Source organism: Pecten maximus, chromosome 9, assembly GCF_902652985.1.
Source record: "Pecten maximus chromosome 9, xPecMax1.1, whole genome shotgun sequence".
NCBI classification, from domain to species: domain Eukaryota; kingdom Metazoa; phylum Mollusca; class Bivalvia; order Pectinida; family Pectinidae; genus Pecten; species Pecten maximus.
Window position 1 is genome coordinate 43,445,862 of NC_047023.1, and position 23,218 is coordinate 43,469,079.

The 23,218-nt window shown below is 35.4% G+C and overlaps 1 protein-coding gene across 4 annotated transcripts in view; it reads right to left on the reverse strand.

The window, feature by feature from the left end:
• Nucleotides 1-23,218, reverse strand: part of LOC117334133 (zwei Ig domain protein zig-8-like) — a 151,924-nt gene that overhangs the window by 107,529 nt on the left and 21,177 nt on the right. Inside the window, exon 2 of one of the 4 annotated variants that reach the window (XM_033893599.1) lies at nucleotides 11,276-11,876. In XM_033893599.1, coding sequence (XP_033749490.1) covers nucleotides 11,276-11,342 — 67 coding nt within the window. In that variant the 5' untranslated portion in view covers nucleotides 11,343-11,876. Of the gene's footprint in view, nucleotides 1-11,275; nucleotides 12,194-23,218 lie in introns of those variants that run through there. The other 3 variants (XM_033893600.1, XM_033893601.1, XM_033893602.1) reach the window with 3 other exon arrangements.

Sequence of the window (23,218 nt, forward strand, 5' to 3'; positions counted from 1 at the left end):
GGAAAGGGTCAGAAGAAATAGCCCCGAGGACAAATAACGAAGAGTCAGCACCACACGAGCAGGAAAGCAAACGCAGCTCGGCGGGAAGTAAACATTTGTCAATGACGAGACAATGGAACCGAAAAATTACAATACGTCCTCAAGTCACCAAACAACGGAACACACGTTGATACACTGGTATTCCTAATATCAATGTATGGTATTTCTCCTGTCTGGCTTCCCATAAGTTGATCCTCGGCATTACTAACAACTCCTAGATGTATGAAACTGTATGATCCGGTATCCTTAATCAGCATAAGGTGTATCTATCACTAGCTCTATGATAACGTGTTACATTCGAGTATTTTCATGGCTTTCACCCTGGCTTGCAGACCATGCTTGACCTCCACACAAATGGTTAGTATGTTTAGTGTACAAGTATTTATGCTTATTTGGTATATGTTTAGACCTTTACGATTTGAGATTTGACTTTTGAAATAGTAAAATGTCAAGGATTAATGGAGGATCAAACCTTTGTACGCTCTTCCAAAAGCTACTGAAGTTTGACAAAGATTCCCTAAGGAACGGATTTAGGTTGAGCTAATTATATTCTCAGTAAATGTCTTGCATTTTCGTTTCGAGTTTGTGTTTTGCTTATTTCGCTAGTACTGAAGCTGTTGTGTATTATGTTCCATTGTTTAGCACTGATACGCTTTCATAAATTTTGTACTTCGGAGCTTACACGTACGTTTTTACTTAGAATAGATGCTGTCGGTTTTATTGTAGTCGTACACTGTGTATGTGTTTTACAATCTTAGAGATATCAACAGAATCCGGATGACAAAATAGAACCCTGAAGTGTCCGTACCAAATAGAGAAGTACAGTAGTATACATTCAATCCTTGGTGCGACTTTACAATTGCTTCATTCACGTCAAGCTTCGTATAGACTGTCAATGGTTGTATGCTGTATTGTGTTCATTTAAATGTCCAAGTTTCTAATACTTAGCCGGTGTTATTAAGAAGTCATGAAAGTAACGCTTCCTCAAAACTAGTCTACTTGTTACCCTGTTGAGATGTCTACCCTGTGTAAACTATTACAACATATACCATGTAGATACGTGTCATATCAACACATGTGAATGATATTGAAACACTACTCATTTGATATTGTATCAAAGGGACCTTGTAGCAATACCTACAAACTCATCAATATATATACTGATACAATTGAATTCATTAAAATACATTTGACCTAGATTTGTATGACGGATGTCTTAGGATGAAGCAGAACTCGCTTGTCCTTCCAGAAAGTATTCAAGGATATCTGTGTAAATCTATTCTTTGCTAATATTTTCTCTTTATTTTATCGATTCTGAGGTAGAATTGTGGTGTTTGAAGATACATCAGTATTCTCCTGTTGGTATTAAGATGGAGAAAACTAGAATGGGAAATGTTGTTATATACTCTACAACATGAAGAATTACACAGTATCCAAGTCTGCTCTAATATCACTGGTCACACGTTCAGCGACTGGCTCGTACTGAATTTGGTCCCAATGGTTCAAACCTTGACGCCAATTCCAACGTAAATCACTCCGAATGTGTGGAAATTATACTTCTGAGACCACGGCGTACAACCTGCATTAGAGCATAGGCGATACGTCGCCCTGACCACAGGTTCAAAACATAACCGTCTCACTAATACATTTGTTCCCGTCTATACTACATCTAGTTAATGTAGTTTACAGTATACGTACATAGGCTTGATATCATAAAACATTTAATAAACAAGCAATACTCTTATACATAACCGCCTATTTTAACCACATGATCGTATCAAATAAATATTCGTTATACGCAGGTGTTTGTATTGAATAAGTGGTCGTTATTCAGGTTGTCATGTTAAATACCAGGTTGTTAGTCAGGTTGTCATATTGAATAAATGGTTGTTAGTCAGGTTGTCATATTGAATAAATGGTTGTTAGTCAGGTTGTCATATTGAATAAATGGTTGTTAGTCAGGTTGTCATATGAAATAAATGGTCGGTAGTCAGGTCGTTACATTGAGTAACTGGTCGTTAGTCAGATTGTTATATTGAATAAATGGTCGTTACTCATGTTGTCTATTGAATGATAAGTGGTCATTAAAGACATGTGGTCTGTTATAGGCAGGTTGTCATACTTTGTAACGTGTTGCTACTGTAAGGGGATCGTGATACGTAATAATCGATAAATGGCTGGTTTTATAACATCTGACGTAAATTGTAGATATCTCTAGCTCTATGATATAACAATATAATACAAATAACAAAAGGTAATCAGAATACGTGAGACTTTGTCTCAGATTTCCTAAAGATCAAACCTTAAATGAGATGTAGTAAGTAACGGTTGTCACAATACAAATATTTCTGTTAAAACAAGGTATCTCTACCTTTCTCCCAGCATTTCTTATAAACTTCCACAATTCAAGTACATACACATACAGGTTCACGATAGACCAATGCTTCAGTGATACCTGTCTCGTGTCGCACTGGTCTTCCGTGTCGCAACACAAATGGCAAAAACATTACAATACAGATAACTATCAATCACTGAACACCCTCGATAGCTGTTACAAGAGCCAGCATGTCGAGTATTTATTTTATTTCTACCTAAAAAACTAATATCTTCACAACAAGGTCATGGAGTGTCGCGCGGTAACACAATAGGTGAAGAGTGGGTGTGGTACAAGATACATTGAAAATAAATTGATGCTGTGAAATGTGGAAGGTTGAAATAAAGACATGCGCAAAGAAGGTATGCGTAGGAATGGATAGGGATGAGACAGACGGGAAGAAAACAGAGGCTAATGTGTACTTGCGTTTATTTTCGTTCTTGTCCATTTCAGACATTGCTCGCGGGCACCACATTTCGGACATTGCTCGCGGGCACCATATTTCGGACATTGCTCGCGGGCACCACATTTCGGACATTGCTCGCGGGCACCACATTTCGGACATTGCTCGCGGGCACCACATTTCGGACATTGCTCGCGGCCACCACATTTCGGACATTGCTCGCGGGCACCACATTTCGCGCAACAACATGGATATTTTACAGTAAACAATTCTATGTATTTACTTATAGCAAAAATATCGAATTAAACCCCCGTGAACTGACAAGAGAAAAGGAATTATGATCAAGTGTCAATTACGAAAAGAAAAATCATGAATAGTTTTGTCCATTTAGATGTGAAGTGCACACAAGACTTTTAATGCATTTTGTTTCTGGATATTTTATCAGATATTGAAATACAAGTTACATAAAAGTGCAAGGTAGATGAAGCTACGATATATCGTTCATCTTCAATTGTTTAATGGGCTCCCTGTCTCTATAATCACATGTTGGAAGGAGAAAATCGTGTTTTAATGCTTCATTGGGTGGTCGTAAGCACTGGTTGAAAGCGTGGGATCTCCAAAAAACATGATAGCAATCCTTCTTCTGATAGAATAAGGCATGGGTGGTGTTTAACTGCGATATCGTCAATTACGTCAAAATAATTGCTTTGAACTGCGACAAACATGCATGGGAGGCTAGCAGCATACCAAGTCCGATCGCCGGAAGCAGTTTTATACTCCGAAAATAGTACAGTGAAACAGCGGAATACTTTTGATTTTATAAAATATTTAGGTTAAAATCGAATCTATGTTATTTTGATTTTAACATTTTTCTGTTTACTTTACTGACGATCTCATCTATTACACCATAAGGAATTTCCGATCGTGACATATTCTCCCATTGGATTCTAAATTTTCGAACTACTGAAACTAATGTTTATATTTATTATTTATACATTTTCAACAACAGGCGTTTTTCTGAATTTCTCCAAGAATCCAGTTAAAAGTTAGCAATTTACCTGGTGTAGAAATTTTACCATATAAAAGAAAAAATCTTACTAATACATTGACACTGAAATAGATAAGTGTTAAACTGTTAAAATAATTAGATTTACACCTTAAATACCCAGTAAAAAGAAAGAAAAATACAATTAGAAGGGGCTCCATTGAAAACTATATTTTAAAAGCCGGACTGATTTTCGACCGAATTGCATATTTTAGCAGTCATATTCATTTCGTGATTTCCAACTGGAAGCATTACACTAAATTGTTATTTCATTACGACAGTTCCTCTGGAGTGTTTTTGTCCGTTGCCGGGTGCACCCATTCATACTTGTACTATTTATATGCCCAAAATTCTGTTTAAGTTTTGATACGCTAAACCTTTTAGTTCGTCAAAAGCAGTAGAGTTTCAGGTGGTTAATATTTGTATGCATTCTTCACCTACAAATGCACTCTATGTCTCAAACAGAGAAATGACATAATATGCATCGTTTTTAAAGTAAAACAACCGTGTATCACCTCAATTTATATGGGAGAAAGTGGAAGTGCATGTGTATCCCCTTTTTACCACAGGTATGTCAACCTCCTACTAGCCTATTTTTTCACTTAATTTACTGTAAACGTACATATTTTAGCGGTAATTTTATTTTAGCGCTTTTCGCGCTAGAAGCCTTGCGCTAAATTATGATTGCGCTAATTACTTTTTTCTACGTTCTATTTCTATAGAAAGTTCTGTTGATGCGCTAATTCATCATTGCGTTAACTGGCTAAAATCTGCAAATGCGCTAAAATTTGATTGCGCTAAAATAAATACGTTTACAGTATTGCTTCCGAAGTAAGAAATCTCTGCATCCGTCATCGGAGTAGGCTGAGACTAAGACCTTTCAGACAATCGTTTGTTTTGTAGAGACTAGCATACCTCACATACCGGTATTTCGGTAACGAACCTCGAAGAGCTCATTGATGGAGAGGAATCCGTTATCTTTGAACATTTCATCCTCAATGCCTCGAACCGTAGTCGTCAGCATGAAAACGCCAGAAATGTTTGGTCTTTTTCCTCGGATATATTTACTTGACGAACCCTTGTTGCATATTGTAAACAACATTGTTTTTATTTTCCATCGTTTCTATCAATACATTTCCGGTCAAAGCTATTCCTTTCACATTGTCTAACCTCTTTTGGGTAAGTCAATTCTGCTGACAAATTTACTATTAAGTTCTTTAAACACCTGACATAGAAAGCAAAAGTACGATTGTTGACATATAATTGCATCAAGATAGATATCCATAATGAATCCTATATCATACGAAGTAAAGGCAAAGATCTGTTAGGAAAGGTAATTAAAGATAGCACACCATAGCAATTCAAACGTGAATGGGCGACAATAATGACATTCACCTATAATCGCAGATCACTCGGTCAAAATTGATGTGGATCTAGTGGATAATTTGAAAAGAATAAAAGACGGAAGGGTTGCGTCCTAGCTCTTGTCCCAGTTGATTTGGCTTGATTTAATTAAAAACTCCGTTATAGATTTTTTTTTTAAAGTATGAAACTTACGATTTGGGCTACCTTTATACAGGGACAGAGTTTATAATGAGAGATTTACTTTATGCCGTCCTTTTTCTGTCATTGATAAACGGCCTCCAGTAGAGATACTTCATCGTTAGTTACGAGAGTTCCACTACCACACCTGTAACTAAGCCCCTATACTAAATTGTCATGAACGCATACAGAACCTGTCAATAACATAACTCGTACACAATAGAGAGACTTCTAACTGGGAGATGATATGGTTGTTTGTTTGAAGCATACCCTCACTTTATCCGAACCAATACCAGATCCATCACATATAAAAGTGCATCGATAAATATTAGCAGATTTCTTTGCGAAAATGTCTTCAAAACGTCAGTTCGATGACAGACAACTACAGTTCTCTAGAACCGCAATGTTTTGCAGATTTTTTTCTGTTTTGCTATCAAGAATGGTTATCGCCTATAATGTTTTCTTTCAAATCAATCCGTTCTTCATGACAAAATGTGTTTCTTTGTTCGAGTACACATGCAAAACTAATGGCAATTTTCTATGTTATTTTTGCAGCTCTTCCCGCGTGTCATTTATAGTTTTTCAAACATTTTTTCATACTTATCTTTAAAGCTTATAAGTCCGAACCCAAAGTGAATATGACATGCGTTGTAAGACGCTCATTTAAACCATATGACTCTTTTACAACCATTACTCGTACAGCTATTACCTGTAATTGACTTAGCTCGTAAAACATGGAGTTTCGTGGAACAGGCGTATATGTTTCAAGGAAGAACACTGACATAAGTTAGGTTATGCAAACGGGCTGTAATGCCGAGGAACATGTCTGGTATCACCAACTGAAAAGAACATTTCCTGAAATACAACGGAAGGTGTCATAGACCTTCACAAAATTGACGCAAAGACTAAGAGTTGTCCGGCCTACAGACGCCAAAGCTAAATAAACTAAATAATGAATTCTTTAAGATCGCGATATGGATTCAGGAGGAAAACTGAAAGATAAACATTGGCTTGACGTATTACATTACCGTATGGTATTTCTTGATTAGACATCAAAATGCTAATTAAACTTTCGTCAATATTTCGGCATGAATTATTCATGAGGAGTACCAGACTGTAATGTTTTGAACGATTTTTCTGACATAATTATATTTTTGTAAAAATAACACACGGATATAATTTCTTTGGCAGTAAATAATTGTATATCATTAAATTGTCTAGAAATGATGTGAGATCTGTCTTTAACGCTGTTGTCTTAACTTATCTACGTTGATGTTACTATAACAATGTTTGATGTTGAGATTTTGAAAAGTACATCTTCGTCAGTTCAGGTGTTCGAATGAAGAAGACGTGTGTTATGTTAAGAATTCTTTGGAAACAAATATGCACGTATCAGAGTCATTGATTACATATATCTAATATAAAAATCTGATTTTCTACTTCACACTATACCCTATCCTGTATACCTTGGATCGTTTAATAGTGTCTCTAATCGTACTGGGAAGCTTCTTGGTATATATCACAGTAAACATTGATATATTTTAATCTTCATGTACAACAACGGTTTTTTTACTGAAAAGAGTTTCCACATAGTTTTCCCAAACAGGAAAATTACGGAATGGGCTGTTTATTTAAATTTAAAATGGCAATGGAAAGGTAAAGATCCAAATAATGGAAGGAATGGGATCTGTCATAATTCGCCTAGCTAAACGAATGTTACAGAAAAACGAAACAGGAGGGGTGTCGAATATATCATGTTTGAAATTACCAACAGCTACAAACATGGCAGATGTTATAAGCGTTATACTGTGTAGCCACCGGAGCGAATGTCGGTAATTAAAACAAAATGATTTTTGATACATTGAGAGTTTTTGTTTAAAATGAGTTTTATTCTTGTGATATTGATTAGGTAGATAATAAGGTAAAAGAATCTTTGTTACAATTGATTAATTGTAATTATGTAATGACGAGTGAACTAATGTATTGCTATCTAAACCTAATGTCTTCAGATGTATCATATATATCTCCACGGAGTGTTCGTTGTGAAGAATGATACGTATCCGAGTACTGAGTTATATCCTGTATTAAATAGACAAACATTAGTTTATGGTGCATGCAGGATGCGAGAAGATATAATTTCTCTCTTGTTTTAGAATCTCAGTAATATATTAGATAAAATATATAATAATGTCCAATATAAACATCCATTTTATGGGTACAATAATTGAGGTTCGTTTGATTCATTTTGATTAACGCGTAGCAGAACTGCGGAAACATGCATTTGAGCCTTTATTTCATTATCTATGTCGAATAAGATCTTTTTATAGCGGTTCTAAGAATTCCCAAGAAAGCTGATCGTTCAAATCTTTTTCATCTTAAATGCATTAACTTACACATTTGTTTTTAATTTCACCACGAGGAAAGTATTCATTTTTTCCTAATATGCACGTTATTCATTGGAAGAAAGCGAGCATAAAACCAGGTGTCACCAAATGTATTCTGTTCCGTTATATATTCCGAATTGGAAACAGTTTTAAGCACAAGCAAATATGTCGAGGAGACACTGTTATGTAATGCAATGGTATTAAGCAATACTTGAAATCAAGAAATATATTTTTTTTTCATGTTGATACAAATGTACGTTTGTAACTAATGTCGATATGCAACAGGTATTTTGTTTACGTTGTTTACTTGTTCAGTAGTATACATACATTGTATATCATTTCGTTTTGCATCCGGAAATAGAAATATAATTTGAGGTGGTCCGTACCCTTATCTGTTGGTATTTTGTTAAAGTTCGTAGTGTTTATATAAATTAAAGAATCAGATATTTTGTAAATGTAATGTTCACTTATGCGAAGTTTCTAGATATAAGTTAATTATGTATAAGTATAACAAGGAACAAATTATGTAAGTCAGGAATAAAAAAACGGGTTCCCAGCCTTCTAAGTACATATAAGGTGTCGGATCAGCTGATAATGATTAAGCTAAAATGTCATGTTATCAAGTCCAGTTATAAACGAAATTAACAAAACTCAAAGGGAATGCGAGAGAAAATTTAACATTTAAAATGTTAATGACATTTCTGAATTATAAATTTGAATATTATGTGCATTAATCGTTTACTAATCACAGAGAATTATGAAATAGAGTTACACGACTTAGCAATAATTATAATAGTAAATGATATTTTACGCATGCGAGTTTCAGCTGTCATTCACAAGGATGACCTCCAACATAGCAGCGGTTATTTACCAACCGGTGGAATTTTAAAACATTTTACTGCGTGAAAATTATTTTAATTGCCTTCCATCTATTGAGGCGTGCTTCACGGAGAAATGATACACATAGATAAAAACATAAGGCTTTAAATCATGCTCGATAGAGCTTAAAATAATTAACGATATCCTCAATAGAAAGGGGCTTTTGTTTTTTATCAAGAATTTTATCAATCGCCCCCAGCGATGAACATAAAGACACAACAGTCCATTAATAAAAAGTCAAACTGCCTGTCACCTTGTATAGCATTTGGGGAATATTCAAAGAACAATTAAATATGTATTATTACTTACTGTTGTAATTATCAGTATCAATACGTATCTATTTATAGAAGGATTATAGCTTTCTGATTGAAATATTTATAGCCCATCTGGAAATATTTGCACATCTGCCATAGGGTTATAAAACAATCCATTATAATCTATTCTACAGATAAAAGCATTAGTAACTTTTACGATTTTGTTTGTAATGAGAACTTTTTGTGACCATAAAACACGAAAAATCTAGAATTGAATGTCCGCTGATACCTAGGAATAGATAACGATAGAGTATATTGAAGGCATTCAATCTGGGGTCTAAGTAGATTATAAGGAAACAGTCTGAACACACCACACAACCTCGGGAATTAGTTACATCACATGATACTTTATCTTACAGTGGCATTAAACAACAATCTGGACATAAAGAAATAATATTCTGGATAACCGCCCATACTGGAATTCTGGTTCATTATGCAGAGAGTGCATGGTATTTTTAAATGATTATTGCCTTGGATCAAGTAAGCTTGATATTAACTGCTTCATTTCTCATGTACATAAACCAGTACGAAGAAAATGCATGATATGGACAGACAGTCAGACAGACAAAAGTAAAAGTACGGGTTGGCTGCGAAAAAGCTCAAGCTTTAAATATTCCCGTATACGCTGGTTCTTTAAAAGTAACGATGCATCACAAGACATTAATACACCCATAGTTACATAATGATATGATAGATTTTATATTAAAAATTACATTAACATAATCATAGAGGATATAATATGGTCATACAGTGTTAAATACCCATCATCACATACATCAATCCATACATTAGGCAGAGGAGCCATACAACAAGTACCTAGTCATACGTTTGTACTTTAAAACTGTCAGCCATACAACAAGTACCTAGACATACGTTTTAAAACTGTCAACCATACAATAAGTACCTAGCCATACGCTTGTACTTTAAAACTGTCAGCCATACAACAAGTACCTAGTCATACGTTTGTACTTTAAAACTGTCAGCCATACAACAAGTACCTAGACATACGTTTTAAAACTGTCAGCCATACAATAAGTACCTAGCCATACGTTTGTACTTTAAAACTGTCCACTTACGGTGGCGTTGTACACATGTCTGATCGATGTTACAGATATCACCAGGAAAACAATCGTGTGTGAGACTGTTTGTTGTCGGGAGTAAATATTAACCGTGTACCACTAAATGGTCGGATATTGTATGGAACATCTGGTCACACCGCCACATGTACGCAATACTCTCATTAAATACAACTTTACACATAAAAAGGCGCGTGCTCAAACGTTTACCGAGATTTTTATTACGACAACGAAAGACTATTGCTTATGCTATAGCCCTCTAAGATATACAGCAATGGAATGACCATCCTCCCCTTTTTAAGTAACTGAGGTGGTATTGGATTTCAACAAAAAAATAAGTTTATTATTACGTAAAATGCAGTGATATAATTTAACAACGGCGAGTGACTTATGTCATTATCATTTTGAATATCTATATATAGATTTATTTTCAAGTTTAGAAAAGAATGAAAAAACAACCTGTAAACGTGACATGTGTTCACCGATTAATCTGTGGGGGATTCACATTGCTTTCCCGTTTTAATATATACATAAATTTACGAGATACTTCCGATATTTCCATCACATATCAAACTACATTGGCCCAATCACAACTTGTACAAGGTTACAGACGAAGGTATGTAAATTAATAAAATTGCATATTAATAAGAAATTTACAATTTATATCTAATTATGGGCAAGCCCAAAAGTCTTATTTGTGAAATGTATTAACACTATTCATGACTATATCATTATCATTTTCGACCAGTTTTCTTTTAAGGTTGTTTTAATTCTCAAACGTAGATTACCAGTAAAGTACAAATTACCATTGGTTCTATGGGCGATTTCAGCTGCATAGTTAAAATAAGTACAGTTCATGGCCTAATTCTAAAATTCACGTTTTTGATATGGCAACTTTATCTGTAAATAACAAGGTGCTATTTCTGAAATCCAAGTTAATAGAATACCATAAAAATATTATCATGGTTATGTGCTTTAGACAATAAAAGTAATTTAACTTCAATAGATTATATGAGTGACATACAGGCGAATACCATATTAGGTAGGATGATTAAAACTGCAGCATGAGTCCTTCTTTAGCTCTTCAGTGATACTATTGGGCTACAAAGTGCAGGAATACTATGTAGTGGTTTGGATAATGAATTTCAGCATAAGCAAATATTGAAATACCTAAGTGTTCTGTCATTTTATAGTTTAAAGCTAATTTTAAAGGACTTACCTGTGATCAAAAGGACGAAAAGTACGAGAACCACTGTGGACAGTAGTCTCCACGTGGATTCGATCATATTTGTCTGAACAACAGAAATAAACTCCACGGTGAATCCATGTAGAATATAAAAAATGGTCCTGCCACTTAAACTCCCTACATTTCACTGGTTGTCCACCTCACATCAGCTCCTCTATATTAACACTTTATAAAATAGGGAGGCCACACATACAAAACGAAAACTGATTAAGCTTCCTCTTCTCGGGGTAGCATCCAAAACTGCCGGGTACTTGGGCGGCTAAACCGCAAAATAAATACCGTTGTCATTCATTCATCTTTTTTATAACACGTGATTTGTAAAAAAAAAAAAAAAAATGACATGCCACTTTTTTTATCCGTCGATTGAAGAATTGACCCTAACACACAATAATAAACACCATATTCCTTATCAATACACAGCGCACAAATCGAATTCCTTCCTCCTAGTCGACAATTGTTGTACTGTCATCGTTGTTATGGGTCTCGAAGGAGCGATGAGAGGTTGACCATTTCGTTTTGTACCGGTCCTATAGTGTATGCTGATGCTCCAGTCGTGTCGTTCGTCACACGGGTTCTGAAAGATTCAAACGCGACATGCTATTATTATACTCAGTAAGGTAAATCCTTTCCCACTCTGTTAAAGGTAACACAACTATGTGCTAGTAACAGAGAGCTCAGTCGCTAACATACGCCTGACAGTAAGGACATGGTTGAAATAACACATGGGGAGGCGATTGAGCGCACGGTAGCTTTTACTTGTGGCAAAGCAGTGTCGGTGTATGCATCGACGATATCGTCCTACATGACTATACGTAGTAGTTGTATAGCGGACCGGCACGTTCACCACTGCATGCTCCGTACTGAAGGGAGGGCTATATACTAGTGGAGTATCCGCGAGTGACTGTATACTTGTTTGACAGGAGCGCCTCAAGCTTAGCTCTACACTTGATATCACTGTTAAAATCCCAGTATACTGGTTAAAACTGCATCCGCTGAAATACCTGCCTAAAATCCGTCATGATAGATTACGTCTTAACTGATCCTTCTAGTTCCTGTAGCCTCAACACTTGGTGTGGCCTTTCGAGTCAGTTTCTTAATTGATTCACATAATGGCAAGACGTTAAATGTATCAATTGTTTAATTGTTTAAATGCACGTCGATTCTTGGTTTGATCTTTTGACCAACCTAAGAATGTAGCCGTCTAAGCCATAAAGACATAATTTACCTTCACATCTTCTCAGTAGCATACCTGGTATATCTGTTGCGATAAGACTGTGCGCGTGTTGTGATATACAACTGTACGTAGTGAGAGCGTAAATGCATGTCAGTCGTTGTTTGGGGTGAATTTTACAGGTATAAAGAGACCACCGAGATTTACAAAAAGTGGCCCGGAACTTGACGGGTGGTATGGCTGATTAGGGGTAGGATTGTAGGTATGAAAGAGAGTAACAAACTTATAAAATCTAGGCCGATAATTTTCCACCTACACTGTACCATTGTTAGATACAGTGATAACGATACATAGATGGAGAAGGTATATTGATCATAGTGGTAGACGGAATATGAACGATATATAGAAGGGAGAGGCAATATTTATCACAGTGACGGGCGGAATAGGAACGATATATAGGAGGGAGAGGCGATATTTATCACAGTGACGGGCGGAATAGGAACGATATATAGAAGGTTGAGGCGATATTTATCACAGTAGTGGACGGAATAGGAACGATATATAGAAGGGAGAGGCGATATATATCACAGTGACGGGCGGAATAGGAACGATATATAGAAGGGAGAGGCGATATATATCACAGTGACGGGCGGAATAGGATCGATATATAGAAGGGAGAGGCGATATATATCACAGTGACGGGCGGAATAGGAACGATATATAGAAGGTAGAGACGATATTTATCACAGTGACGGACGGAATAGGAACGGTATATAGAAGGTAGAGGCGATATATATCACAGTAATGGACGGAATATGAACGATATATAGAAGGGAGAGACGATATTTATCACAGTAATGGACGGAATATGAACGATATATAGAAGGTAGAGACGATATTTATCACAGTAATGGACGAAATAGGAACGATATATAGAAGGTAGAGGCGATATTTATCACAGTGGTGGACGGGATAGGAACGATATATAGAAGGGAGAGGCGATATCTATCACAGTGACGGTGCGGAATAGGAACGATATATAGAAGGGTAGAGGCAATATTTATCACAGTAATGCATTGGCAAACAGCAAACATCAATGGATACGTTTAAGAGAATATGATGTTTATGTATATGCTGATAATGAAGCAAAAGAATATGGAAAGGTTATTGTGCCTTTTACACAGTATAGCTTTTTCATGGCCAAGCGGGAAAACTTGAACAGCTATGTTGTAATGATAAAATGTATATCATAACTATTATTCCATCGCGACGGTAACGTCAAAGAGACTTGTCTGGTGTATGGGAGGCTGAATATTAACTCTGAAAGGAGGGGGTGTAGATACGGCGCAGTGGTTCAATAGACCAGGACTATGGGAGTATATTATGTAGGTGTGTGTAAGTAATGATCAATGGAAACATATGTAGGTAGTAGAGACAGTATGTTTGTTATGTGTTAATTTTCTAATCACTGTTTGTGTGAAAGAGGTAATAATGAAATACGTATGTCACAGAAAACATATACATGTCAGGTATTTACGTATCCTTCTATATCTAATCATCAGGAACATATATTGCGTACATTTCAGTAGACAAAGATTATTGAACATGTCACAAGTACTTTTATCGTTAACAGATACATCTGCGTATTCGACATTTCTTATGTAATAGCACGCACAGTAGATTCCATATAAAAGCGTTTTAAAGTAATTTGATTATTTCCATTGTTCCACTGGCGTACACGCATGAATACATACCAGACACGATCGGTGTACTTCTAGATAAAACGATCTTAATACGGCGAGGTTCTCTCAAGATATCATGATAAATTATAGCAAATGCACGTGCACATTCACGCGCAAAATTATGAATAAATCGTGGTATTGTTAGTTTTCATTTTATCCGCACCTGGTAGGATTATTTTTTTATTGACACGATATTTCGATTTATACGCATTGATTTATCATAACATCACTGAAAAAATCTGGTAAATGGCCTAGATTCTGATATGCTATATGAGATGTATTAGGTTACTCTAAATATACATAGTGTCGTATTACAACGATCCCGGAACACGAGATTCCCCAATGTATATTTTATGAACTTTTCATTAAGAGAAGAAACTTATTTATAGCCGCGCGTGGCATTGTTTTACTGTCCTATTTCGGTTTCCTAATTGTTCTCTTTGTTAAGTATGAGTTGTATCTTTTTCTATAGTATATGTCTCGTATACACTCCTTTATAGACACTAGCATTTAAGGACGATACATACAGGTGAAACACCACTAAACATATATCAATGATCATTTGCACTGTTCAGCATTTGTTTGTTACACTTTATATAGTTATGATTTCAGTTTCGAGAATGATTATGGTTTTCACACTTCAAATTTCTTAAATGCCACTTATATTTTCATTAGAGAGATAAAATAGTATCAATATGGTAGTTTTGGATCACCTTGTTATCTTGACGTGACCAAAGTGGACAGATACGTTACATATCAATGTCTTTGTCTTCTATAGACGGAACAGAAACAAACAACAGGTAGCTCTCTTAAGGATTAATAGGTAACTAATGAGTCAATAATGAAACCATTGGCTAACAACAAACATTGTTATGCAAGACAATGAAACACGCCATCTTGATATAGATAATACAAAGAGTTATAGTAGAATCCAACACTAATGACCAGAGTCGACTGTAAAGACACACAAGCCGTAGCACCTTTAAATAAGATTTTAATGATAGGTAGATAATAGGTCAGATAATGAATATTAAACTGTATCATGCAGCTGTTTCGTCATTGTAGGACTCATTAGTGATATTAGAATTGATGAAATCATACAAATAACATCATGTGTAAATAAATGGTAGAATATAAGAAAGGAGGAAATATATCAGTATTCAATCAGTCTGCCGATAAGATTGTCTTTATAACTTTCGTGATATTTAGCTGATTTTCATGGCGGATTAATTGAATGACTGTTGTAGGTGTGTATATCTCAGGTCACGGAGAGCTTATCACTTACGTACATAACCACAGATCCCAAACTGTATATAAACGTTCATTAGTGTTCAAGTATCTCAAACAATGTAGTATATCTAGCTTTAAGTGTTTACTCTCCTACAACATGAATACAGCTGTTTTGTTTACCAAGCTTGACTCGTGATTGTCTATATTTTTAATAGAATGGTGGCCGTGTAATGTTAAACAAAGGACATAGTGATCAATATCAAAGTTTATTTTTAAGTTAGTTTATATTTCATTTATTCATTCTTTATTGAAAAATCAATTAATCTATGAAAATACCAATACTGAAACAAATTGAAATTCATTATAAATTGAGTTTGATACTTCGGCCACACGTAAAACGCTCAGTAAATTGAGTATTAATCTATTCGGACTACCATTCGTTAAAATGTCTTATTTTATCCATATCATAGAGAGGATCTTCTGATTTCGTGGATTAGTTGAGCATGTTAGACATGTCCGTCGACTAGATACACAGTAACCCTCATTTGGTGGTAGGGACACTTCAATCTTCACCGTGTATATAAAGTGTTACTGTAAACAAAATACAGACACCAATATATCCCGTAACATATGTCAGGGGGATAAAGTTTTATTATATTTATACAGGGTGGGAGGAGCAATTTATATGTAAGCGATAGTTCGGTAAGCCATGCCTGTAAAAACCGGATTTGATTCTTTAGTGGATTGAGAAATGTAAACAAATGCCCTAATAACACATTCGATAAAGCTTAGAGTGCGAGTTTCTCTGATAAACTCACACGACCCACTGCTGAATGGCTTACATAGGTACACGTTCAAGGTAAAAGTAACAGGTAAAAAATGAGGGGAATGGGCTAAACTACATATAAAAAGAGTAATTAATGCATATGTGAGTTGTACAGGAACCGTGTGTCTCACACTTTACACGCCAGTATCAACGCAGTCTTGGAATTTTAACTCTATAAACATTTTCTTTTATCAGAACTAAAAAGTCTCCAGCTGTAAACATGTTACATATACAACCTGGTGAACTCACTTCACCACAGAAATAATCTTTACGATTATGCATAATCATGTCATTTTCAATTGCATATAAATCAAAATTATACATAATTAAGAAACAATACACCAGAAAATGTGTAACTATGTTCCATACATAGAATTATTATGAATATTTGCACCATATAGTGGATTAAGTTAACAAGACACTGGTTGGTAATTTACCTGTACAAAGTGTTATCATATTGGATATTCATTGGTATCGACATTGATATATTTTATAATAATAATAGCCATGATATAGGTAACAGGCATTGTTTAGGGGAACAAGGACGTGCCTAGCCTAGAAGTACAAAGACATGACTCAGGCCTTGAGAATAATGGAGTTCAAGTTATCAAGGGTTCACAACTCTATAAATGAATTAATATTTTCTGTGAGATACATCTGCGATTTATAAGATCATTTCAATTGATATAAAGTACAAATTCTACAAGAAAATCTCACTCTTAATTGTAATCTAATAAAAAATTTAAAACTTGACAAATTTTCCGATACGTCCCTTTACTTCGAGGCAGTTTCTTTTCGAATTCATTATAAACAATTGAATTATTATTGTATTGTCCATGTTCCTCTAAATGGGTATGGACGAGAGACTATTGTTTTTCAGCACCAGCTGGTCATCAGAACCCCTCCCCGATACCACGATTAAGGTACACTGTACTAGCTCTGTGTGAGTGCTGACTAGAGCACCTGTGTTTGAGAAGCGAACAACATATTTTGGATATAAAGCCTATGAGAAAATCTTGTTTGCGAAACTGTCATTTTATGATCCGAATTATTCTGTAATCCACATCAGAAATAAAATAACACGCCAACACAGTTCGGAATTAATCCCCTACGAATTATCAAAAACCCTAGAAAAGAAACGGAACTGACAACTGAAGAACGATTCAATCCCGCTCCTTCTAAACCAGCAGCGGAAGCCAACGACCACAGGAATCTGGTCTGGTAAATGATGTTAAGAGGTGGTCTGAACTGTGGCTTTTCTGTGTGGAGAGGTCATCAGGATTTGTATGATGTTGTGTACGAATATTAAAAGAGTGTGTCTTAATCGGAGGACTATTATCAGGTGTTTGTTCGATCCGTTCTGACAGCCAATCACATTTTTCGAATTTCTCGTATCCTGATTAAATATTCATTCAGTTCCTGCCCTGTATATAGCCATTGACAACAATGGCCAAATCCATGCATACTTAGGATATTTACGTACCATAAACCACCTGTCCGTCAGAATATCGGAATGGGATGGAATCTTATTAAATATTAAACCATAATAAGGTCAGAATGATCGTAATGGTTTCGGACCAATTCTAAACAGTTAGAGATGGTATTCTCTGTACCCTTCAACATGGTCAAATCACTAAAAGAATAAACATGTATTCTAAATCAATAAATCTAAAGAGAAGTGTGTTCGGGAACAGTAAACAGCTTAATGTAAATCGAATCTGAACAATGTCACTTTCTCAAAAATAGAAACGTGGCAGTGACAACGGAAGCCCTGGATATATCAATAAACATATAACGCATCAATATTTTGCACTAGGAAGCCAAATATTCATTCATCAAATTTACAATGAGTCTTCATCAGCCTTCATCACTCGAGCTCATGTGATTTTTGTTCAGGAGTCGATATCTTCTACGAAATTAGTGATATCAGGAACAAACAATTTAATATCTTAGAATGGGGCAGATGAGTAGAATGTAGCTTTCCAATGGTAAATTAACGATATTTTTTGTTCTTAATTCATCGCCGCGCTCCACATTGCAATAATCTTAAACCAGGTGACGCCAAATGAATTGTAAATTGTGATTGAAACTCTATGTAAAAACGGTGATCAGCAATTGATAGTGTACTCACACTTTACTCTATCGGTCGATCTTATATTTGATATGAAATGATAACAGATTGACATTATCATGAATTTGTTTTTGTTTTTTGTTAACATACTTTTTTAACCAATTTAATGTTATTTCAATGCATTAGATTAGAATTCATAAACCTTTACAAGATATAATATCAGAAACTCTTGAATTTGACGACTTCATTTGTGACAAGTTAAAGTCAATCTTTCTATTGATTAAACGCGATTTGACTGAGCACATTTTAGCATGATTATCTCCGCCAATTTACAAGAATTTACATCGTCAACAGACAAGTCCGTCATACGTTATCAATATATTCAGTTTTGAGCACATGCGTGAATTTGATCACAGTAACAGCCGATTAAACCTTTCATTCTCAAGATACTGTAACACTCATTACCTGTACATACAGAAAGGACATGGAGGTTTCGTTAGGGTGATGACCAGCTGGGTATTGGTTTTTGTTATAAACTTATCAAACACTGACCAGCGTGAACCGGATTAGCATCACTTGACTAGACAATAACACCATTGTATCGTAGCGAAGGACAAATTATTAACACGACAAGGGGACATTTAATTAAACATCCACCGCATACTAGGAAGTCATTGTGTCGTCCACAGGGAAAGCAAATATAAACATGTCACTCAGAGTAGTTCTGATCTTTGTTAATTTATTAATTAGCATAGGTTTGATACTTACATAGAGCGAATTGTCTTTTAAGTAGGATTGTGATCTGAGGGAGAATTGATAATTATTTTTTCACACTTGACTGATCACAATCTGGAATGGAGATTATAAAAAAGTGGGCGGGGTTGATCCGGACAGTTACCCAACCTTTGACCTTCTAATAGAGATGCTAATCCGTACACAAATGAAAGCTTGGTTTCAACGGCCTGACACTTAGGTATCTCGTAATACCTTTTATAACAAATGAATTATGTTGAAATGGTTAACCACTGTCAGGAACGCCCATGTTGAACCCTTATGTTAGCTATCAGAATGGTTCACCATGTGGACACAATTACAGAAACGAAAAAATAAGACTTATCACCCATTTTTTTTCTTTTTTTACTACATAACTGCTTTAAAATCCTATGGCTGCTACCGAGTAGTAAAAATGACTGAGAGATTTATTGTTTCTTATCGTAAGTAAATACACACACCGAAAACTTACGATGGAAGATAAAAAGCATTTATTAATTTGTAAAAAAAATCTTGGGAGAAAATGGAGAATATATACTACAGCGGGAATCAATACAATAATTACACAGGAAGGTAAAAAATACAGAAATAAAACGCAAAAACAGCAGTAGCGTTCTTCAAGACTATCGTGTAAAGAGCTTCCGGTTAATGGGCGAGCATTATGTACAGATGTGTATCGGGACAGAAATTCTGGAATCTCATAAAACGTCTCATAGGGTTTTGTCTAAATGCGAAAACGAAGAAGAGTTCTTGTCTAATGTAACGTATACAATGACGACACCACGTTGACCTTCGACCTACACTACATGAGATGAGGAAGTTTTGCTTCTTGTTTACTCTTTCATGTATTAGAGATTACAGATTGAGCTCCAAGCGTTTCAGAGATACAGAAAAAGAACACATGTACATGTAAATGCAATTTATAAATATATTGTTTCCCCTAAATCCAACATATATGCCCAGACATCTATTCATTGTATCAAGTAATTTGTTTATCTCAGTGGGACAAAAAAAAAAGCATGGCTAAATGTATGAATATGCATGAAAGCGTCGTGCGATTCCCTGGCTTCTAAATGGCGATATAATATTATACATATATGCATTAATCCTTATATCTAGCCATGGACATTGACACCAGATGCTTTTAATAGAATAAGAATGGTATTGCACAGATTTTGTCACAGACTGAAATATACTGTATGGCTTTAATATATCAATGATATTATAAAAGCATTTGTACTTTGTAGCGTGGCGCGATAAAAGTTATGCTCCTTGAGTTACTTTATCGTTTGTTGAAATAGTCTTAGCTGTTGTTATTGTGTAGAACTCCAAACAAATCTACACGCTTCTATAACAAGTGTGATGTTCATTTCATAAATATTGCATACGTTATGTATGCGTTTTCTGTCTGCAAACTAGGTAAACAAAATCCCAAACAGCGGAATAAGAATATCGTTTACACGACTAAAACTGCTTTACACCATTATCCTCAATATGTGTGCGATTACTGGCAAGATGAAATGGTCCGGAATGGGGTACCTAAAGGAGGATTATCAACAAGAGATGGGGCACTTAAGAGGATCATTGAAATTGAGTGTGAAGGAAAGGGATACGCACAAAATGCGGTACCAAAGGAGACCATTAACACCAAATAGGACACAAAGGGGTTATTTTGGACACGGAAGGATGGCGACAAAATGGCCATAAATAAAAACTCAGAATTTGGCACCAAAGAAGGGTTGAAGTGACGGAATGGGGCAACAAAGGGTATTGGCCTAAAACATGGAATATGTATTATAATTTTGATAATAATCAAGCAATAGGGGCACAAATCGGGGAATTTAATCTCACAGCGGTGTACCAAAGGATGTGGGCTTATTTATAAACAAGCAGTTGGGCACCAAAAGGGTATACATACATTGTAGAGTAATCTGAAAACGGAAAAATAGCAATTATATACACTAACTACTTATAAAAGAATAATTATGAGATATGTATTTCGTGCTGTTGGTGATTAATGTTTTGGAATTAACGGCAAACATAATTTGATATAGAATTGATATATATTTGCTCTTGTTCAATAGAATCAACATCATTATTGCTTACGAGGAAACAGTTAAGCTTGCTTGACTTGACAGATGACATGCCAGTAGGCCTTAAGACACATACGACCTTTGCATTTATGTCAAAGGCACGGTTCATAAGACACATATAAAAATAAACAAGTAAATAAAGACAACACAAAGTCGCCAATTATATACCTTTAACTTCTTCGTCTGACGGACATTTACCAGCCATGACACGTACACATAATACAACCAATCGGATTGCATGACACAAAAACGCCACGGCAAATACACTTGATTAGTTTTGATTAACGAAAAAACGTTACACTATTAGTATAACTTAGATGCACTAGCCTCCACTAAACTATTGTAGTTATATAAAAATATATCTGACCTAGATGTACGAACACCTTCCATCATAACCTTGACCATAATCCGAAAGTCAGTGATATTGACATAGTAAACATTTGATTGGTTTGTAGACACCACCAATCAATTTGCTCGAGATGGTTTTTGAAGTGCTATTAATCAATACATGTATGTAGTCTCGAGTAGTTCCATAGAACAACTTCTGAAACACATTGCTGTTAAACAGTAGTTACTGGCTGCTGCCACATGTATGTATACACAAAACTCAGTACAGCATATATTCAGCTTATCATTTCCGTGACATTTAAGACTCCATCTTTCAGGTGCGTACAGCATATGGAAGCATGGATAACGCAATCCTTCGCCTCCTTGTTGCCTCGACCTTTATGGAGGGGTTGCTGCATATAAATAAATAAGGGCCTTAGTGTAAAAGAGTCAGAAACAACAGGGAAATAGAAAATAATTTATAATTTAACGGTTAATACGCAGGGTACTTGTTTATACAAGAGTAGATGGAGACGATCTTCAATAACTATGGAAAACCAATTCACTCAATCATTATATCTTCTTATGATATTGAATAATTACCTATCGTAGTTATTATATCAACTGTTCCATTATTATATAACTAATTACTTTAAGTTAATAACTGGTTAACAAGGTAAGCTCACTAACAAGTTAAATGGTGTATGTAGATTACCTGTTCTCAGCAGAGAAGTCAGTTTTAAAACGCGATAGTATTCACAGTTTAGTCAGATTAAAATGTTTCCAGATATGTGGAGTTATCAAGTTAACTTCATCAATACGATCAGAAAAGTGACTAGAGAGCACTTAATTGTTTTATTTTCGATAATTATTACAATTTAGACAAAAATATTCTTATATATACATATTAGAGACGATTTTGAGCGTAAGGGATAGTTTGTTTAGTTCCACAGATGACACTGGAAAATAAATGAAATAATCTACACCCAGCAGAAAATACTTGTATTGTATATTTTCCATAAAAATAATTTTGTAACGTGCAAGTGGGGTTTTTTTTCCAAGAAGCATAACGGATGCCTTGAAGCGAACTGATGAGATTGGTAACTTGGTCCTAATTAGAAATACTGATTAGCTAATAGTTGAATAGTTACATGTTATCAACAGGGAGCTAATTGTAAGGCTGTGTACGTCTTGTTAATATCATTTTGTGTGTAGTACTTTTATATGTTATTGTTGTTAAAAGACGGAACATTTCAAACGATATTAATTAAAAGACAATGCATCGCCGAAGGTCAACTGGGCAGGGACCAGGCAAGCATGCCAACTGTAGTTAGCGTGTTCCCCTCTATCTGGAACCTCAGAGGAGTCTTTGAATGTTGAAGTCAGAAAACACTTGGCAGAGGTCTAAAGCGTACCCATAAAAACTGCACGGCTTTTTGGGAAAAAATATATACCGGCACCTGATTTCATGCTTTTCTGATTGTTAGGAATGTTGGTCTAACTGCACGAAGTTTTTCTCCTCAAAAATAATTAGATGTACCACTCTTCGGAACGTCCTGTGAACAGCGAAGTAGTTTCTGTAGATCTAATATGAGCTTTGTTTATGAGTTATGTCTTTCGTTTGAAGCGTATAGGTCAAGTTTAGCGAACCAGACAACAGCAATTTTGCTGGGAAATAAATGTCT